Consider the following 6,019-nt stretch of genomic DNA (forward strand, 5'->3'; position numbering starts at 1 on the left):
AAAAGAAGTCATATGCTTCGAAAGTGAGGTTAAAAAGAGGAGAAAAAAATGAGAAGTAAAATGGGGGTCTCATGATTCAATTTCACCAGTGGAGGGATTTGTTTTGAAGTATGAACTTTCCAGGTATGATAAAAGATGAATTCAAGGCCGTTCCCCACAAAGAACTTTTAGGGTTCATCACAATGTTTGTCCAGGGACCAGGGAAAGCACCCACAGATTTAAAATATACACCTTGTCTAGAATTCAGTTGACAAATATAATCCGTGCGAAAAGAGAACTATAAAGAAACAAAAGGTTAGATGCCTTTGTAGAGGTAAGAATAGAAATATACAATGGCCAACATTTCATGATCTTAAAAAGCAGAAGTGTTTTCAATAACACCAATTTTTCTACTATCATTTATACATGCAAGATTTGTGAAAATATTGGCGCAAAACAATCCTTCACCGATGGACTAGGAGTCCTTTTAGACTCTGGGTAGGGACCGAAAGCGAACAGCCAGATTTTTGTTGCACAGACACTTGACTTTTGCTAGGATAATACGCTGGATATGTATGTATCCTTGGCTTCAAAGTTTCACATATAAAGATGTTCACACCAATAAATGATGATGAAGGTTGATGCAAAAATGGAATAAATAATAAGGTAAGTCCGTGTGACAAGTACCCATAGTTAGCATTGTTCTTCAGAGCTGCAGGATTTTCTCTTCTTGACTTTCATGTGGATATTAAACCATTTCTTTCTTATCGATTTATCTTTCAGAGGCGGTGTTGGAGATTTTTTATGTCTAGCTTGTCGTTCTTCATCCTGTTTGGAATCTTTGAAGGAACCTCTGACCTTGCTACTGATTGAACTCCTTTTGGGCACTGGAGAATTTGAATATGAGGCATGGATTTCACTCCTCTCTTTAAGAAGCTCCTCAATCTAGAATATAAATAAAAAAGCGTAAAAGAATCAAGATTCAACAGGCTCCACTTCAACGATCAGCAATGACTTAAGAATAAAATTACTTAGATAAAAATGTGATCAAAGAACTTACAGCTTTCATTTCCTGTGCATATCTACTGGTCATCTCTGTAAATTGTGCCAGGACCTGTCACCAACAAAAAAGTAAATTATATGACTAGTAATCATTAGGCATGGTAACAAGGACTCGACGAAAATTTCCGACCTCTCTGTACTCGCTTTCAAACTTAGGGAGTTCCGCCCGCTTGGTCAGAAGTTGAGCTTCGACATCCCTCAGCTGATCCTTTTCTTCCGGAAAAGGTTCAGCACAAAGAGCTTCTATTTTGTAGATTGCACTTTTGAAAAAATTGTCACCTGTAAACACGTAGAAAGACAGAGACAAGAAATGGAATTCAAAGTATTAGCTGATCAGATGCAAAATCCAAAGTAGTTGCATCCCTAACTGGTTGACTAGTTCAGAATATGCATAAAACTAACCGTAAACGGCAAATACATGGGTGCCTGCTTTTAATTCAGTTATTTCACATGGCTGAAATCCATCCAGCTTTTTGAAAAAGGCACCGCCAGGATCTTTTGAAGCTGCCATCTGGAGCCACCAATAGGTAACAATGAGTAATGATGGTGTTGAAGAGATAGGTTAAATGGTACATATTACTCATGGTGTTGAGATCTCACCGAACTGACTGCTTGGTCCAGCCGGTAGACAGGAAAACCAAGAAAGTACATTCCAGCAGATGTAACTTTCTCTGTTTTAGTGCTATCCTCCTACACAAGATGGACAGTAGACATACGAATAGTGTAAGTAGGTATTTAACAAGGAACCAGTGGTTATCCCAATTTTACTTGGGAAGTCTAGGTATTGGCCGTGTGAATAAAGAGATCCTCATTCTGGTATATACCTGTAACGCGAGGTCTAACCCACCGTCTGCTTCCTGGTCAAAGTACAATAGCTACACATAACAGAAACCCATTCAAAAAGTATTTATTGATAGAAATAGGATAGCCACTTCACGCAGAAACCTCCAATAGAAAGAGTAACACCTTGAGCGATACATACTAATGCAGAATGCTATAGGGCTACTAGGAGAAGAAGTAGCTAATTGTTTAAATTGATCATAAAAAATAAGCAGATTGCAGATACATTTGAAGGCTAACCAAACTGATACTTGGAAATCAATGAATCTAGGAGAAGAACTTGTCAGAAGCAGGGGTTAACCTTGAATTCCATAAACACTGTACAGACTAATTGAAGCCCAGACATTTTTGAATCAATTAAAACAAATAACAGATTTCACAAGCATGCTTCATCACTTCATGCAGCTGCAAATGAAAGTAAAATCTCAACATGTAGGCTCTAATGGGAATATTGTAATTGCACAAGGCATGACCAGATGGCCTAACACTCACCTTCTGGTATACGTCACTATAATAAACCTATTCACCTTGGGAAAATTTCTATTCGGGTCCTAATCTATCTGAGCCTGACAATAAGTTTTTCTGTTTTCCCAGATAACACACATTATAGCATATGAAGGGCGTAAATCATCTAATTAATAGAAAGAATAACTTCAGTACAGAACTTTAACTTCTCACGCTAGCAAATACTCAACATACCTTGAATTTGCTTTTATCTGGTGATTGAACTCGACAAACAATACCAGCTCTAGCTTGTGCTTCTGTTATTGTGACAGAATAGAAGTGTGCACATTGTTTTTCAACCTGTCAAAAGATGAGCATGTTTTCAGATCCAGTAATTTGATTAATGAACAATAATAACTGAAAAGAAGTATTATGTGGTTAGACAATAAATGACCTTATTAAGCATCGGTAGCCCTAGTTGAAGTGGATGGATGGTCACCTCTCCACGCAGTGCTTCCTCCAATACAATTGCAGATACAGTGGTCTTAATGGGCACTCCAAGTTTACTATGTTGTTGAACAGAATTAAATTCAGCATTTCAACACCCAAGGATAATGCACCCATAGATCCCTAATAAATAGCGGTAGATGTGCTTACCTAAAAAGTGCAGCAAACATGGTATTCATGGCGCCCAAACTCGAAAGGTCTAACTCCATTTCCTGGCCTTCAGATTCAACGCCCTGGTGCCATATATGTTTAAAATTGTGAATATCACGCGTAAGGTTCTAGCATGAATTGTGAACTCTGATATCAATACATATACGGTATACCTCAAAACCAGACGTGTCATACCGGCGCCGCTTTTCTGGATCAGACAAGATATTATATGAGACTGTGACCTCCTTGAACATATCAGATGCTTGGGGATCATTTGCATTTTTATCTGGATGATACCTGTAGAATACACCCTCTACTATAAACAATAACTCTAGCAGTTTAGCTGCATTACATGTGAAGAGGATGAACTATTACGTTTCATTGTTTTACGCTTCTACTTTCTAAGTTCTAACCAAAGAGTTGAGAACTTGCTTATTTGCATTGACACTGGATACTCAGCATACACATCTTTATAGTTTTCTAGTTCAACTAAAATAGCTTCAGACAATCAACTATCACTAACATGGCATTGGTGTTCAAAGACAGTTCTTTGATGGTTTGTTAACAATAAAGTGTCAAAAGAAGAAACTTTTTCCTATACAACCAGCAATCATTCAGAAAATACATAAAATTAAAATTAAGACACCCCTTTCTAATCGGATTCCATAAAGTCAATAAACCCCAACATTTTAAGTATTATGTTGCTAAAGAATGGCAAGTAGCTGGATAAGTATCAACAAGAACCCATTTTTATGAACCCTAACCAAATGTTGGGCATGAAAGAAACTTTTTTTTCTTTTCCTCTTATTCAATTTTTTGAGGGTCCACTAATACACACAAGAAATCCCTTCCAGGAAGAAAGTGAAAAAAGAGAAGCATTAACTACAAAAACGAATGCAAGAAACATAGAATATAAATAAAAAGGGAAGCTTACTTGAGAGCCAATTTTCTGTAAGCACTTTTGATATCTTGATCTGTTGAGCTACGAGAAACACCAAGAACTTCATAAGGGTCTTTCAATTGCTGTTTACTTGAATCTTTCTTATCTGATGATTTTGATGAAGCCGACGACATCTCTTTCTGATTCTAATATACTATGAGAATAAAATTTCAAATAAAAAACCTAAAAATTTAACCTGAAATTGAAGCTTGTGGAAAAATTAGAGGTATTTTGAGGAAAACCCATATTATGATTTTTCAGTTTATTTAGCTGTAAAAAGCTTAAAGGAAAAAGTACACGCCTATAAGATACAGAACAATGGAGGAGAGAGAAGCAGAGGGGGAGAAAAATGGAGGGTAAAATTATGCGGAATTTTCTTTCATAGAATAAAAACCCTTATCTACGATGAGCCGACACAGTGCGCATTAGCGGCATTACGCATCCATTGGTTGTTATTAGGTAGTAAAAATCGTAGGAAAAGAAAAAAATAAGGCAATGCGGGTTTTGGTTTATTGGTAAGGCCTGCCGTTTTGATAATTTCTCATAGAGAAAGAAGCTTATTACTGTGGGGTCGCAGGGGTTTTATTTGGATTTCTAGTGACCAAAAGATTGGTTATGGGGATTTTTGATTCAATATCAAATATCTAAAATAAACTTCAACTAAAATCAAAATCTAAAAACTAAAACTAATATCAAAACCTAATTTTCATTCAAAAATATGCTCCTCCTCCTCTTCTTCTTAACTTCCTCTCCTTCATCAACCATAAATCATTCCCTTTTCTTTTTTCCAGTCAAAATCATTTCACCATCTTCGATCAATCGACGGTTCGAAAAACTTATAATCATCGATTGAATTCTCTATTAAAGGTGTAGAAGAAGCATATTGATGGTAGTGATGGTAATCAACAAACCAATTGCATCTGAAATGGTTAGATTGATTGAAACCATAGAAAAAATTAAGTTTCAGAACCAGTTACGGTTGGGTTTTCCTAAAAAAACCGTAACTGTTTTACAGTTGGGTTCGTCCAAAAAAAACCTAGCCGTAACTGATTTACAGTTAGGTTCAATCACAAAAAACCCAGCCGTAACTGTCTTACAGTTGGGTTCGACAAAACAAAACCCAGCCGTAACTGATTTACAGTTGGGTTTTGACCAAAAAAACCCAGCCGTAACTGTTTTACAGTTGGGTTCGACAGAAAAAAACCCAGCCGTAACTGATTTACAGTTGGGTTTTGACCAAAAAACCCAGCCGTAACTGGTTTAAAATTGGGCTTTCCTATTTTTACCTAGTTACAACTAGGAGTTCATCTTCACCTAACCGTAAATTTGTCTTACGGTTGGCTACGAAGGAAAACCCAACCGTAAACCGCTCTGACATGCTAAATTTTTTGATTTTTTTACTTACTTTCATCAAAGTTTTCAATTCTTTTTACTTACTTTCATCAATTTTGAGAAATAAAAAGAACTTTGGTTGGGTGATGTAAAATCTAGGGTTTTAGTTAGAAAAAAATCTCCAAAGTTTCTCATTCTTTTTCATCTTTTTCTTCCCACCAAAATCACTTAATATGGTTTTTTTATCACTAGTTATATAAAAAATCTTGTCAATCTAATTATTAGTTAGTTAGATTATTAGCACTAACCATATAAGGGTTGTTTAATCATTATAAAATTATTTTAGATAAGGGATTTTTATACTTAATTATGGGTGACCCGTTTTTATCCTATTAGGTGAAGTCTTTATTGGAATGTGACGCCCCAATAATAAGCTTTTAAAGAAAAGTCTCATAAAAAAAAGATCCAATGTTCTGGCGGTTTGGCCTATGTGAACTTTTTGCTTTAAACTCAAAGACATGGCAGAGATTTCTAAGAAGAGGAGCAAAAAGGAATTTCGTCCTATATCAAATGAGATTGTTATATGCCTATAGCTCAGATGAAGCTTGTTGAAGTTCAAAAAGTGACACATTTAAGGGATGTCAGTAGCATCGAAAAACAGATTGTTGAGCATTTGGAACATCTAATTGAAACCGAGCCAAAGTTTTTAGAGCAAAGAAATCACTGTAAATGGATTCCAGCAGTGGATAAGAATAATAAGATGTT

General features: G+C 36.0%; 1 protein-coding gene across 1 annotated transcript; it reads right to left on the bottom strand.

Annotated features, from left to right (window-relative positions):
- Positions 1–278: 278 nt before the first annotated feature.
- LOC113318691 (chaperone protein dnaJ 16-like) lies at positions 279–4,335 on the bottom strand. The gene is made up of 11 exons (XM_026566908.1): positions 3,917–4,335; positions 3,156–3,279; positions 2,983–3,065; positions 2,780–2,891; positions 2,581–2,685; positions 1,866–1,916; positions 1,642–1,731; positions 1,444–1,552; positions 1,172–1,320; positions 1,040–1,093; positions 279–924 (listed from the first exon to the last, which is right to left on the bottom strand). The coding sequence occupies exons 1-11, from the start codon at positions 4,054–4,056 to the stop codon at positions 673–675; spliced, it is 1,269 nt and encodes a 422-aa protein (XP_026422693.1). The 5' UTR covers positions 4,057–4,335; the 3' UTR covers positions 279–672.
- Between the last annotated feature and the right edge of the window lie 1,684 nt (positions 4,336–6,019).

Source organism: Papaver somniferum, chromosome 10 (genome assembly GCF_003573695.1).
Source record: "Papaver somniferum cultivar HN1 chromosome 10, ASM357369v1, whole genome shotgun sequence".
NCBI lineage: Eukaryota > Viridiplantae > Streptophyta > Magnoliopsida > Ranunculales > Papaveraceae > Papaver > Papaver somniferum.

Excerpts from the sequence above, each read along its gene's own strand:
- LOC113318691 (XM_026566908.1), bottom strand. The coding sequence starts at position 4,056 with ATGTCGTCGGCTTCATCAAAATCATCAGATAAGAAAGATTCAAGTAAA. Across the intron at positions 2,686-2,779 it reads GGCTACCGATGCTTAATAAG|GTTGAAAAACAATGTGCACA; the intron begins GTCATTTATTGT and ends ATCTTTTGACAG. Across the intron at positions 1,732-1,865 it reads GGTTAGACCTCGCGTTACAG|GAGGATAGCACTAAAACAGA; the intron begins GTATATACCAGA and ends CATCTTGTGTAG.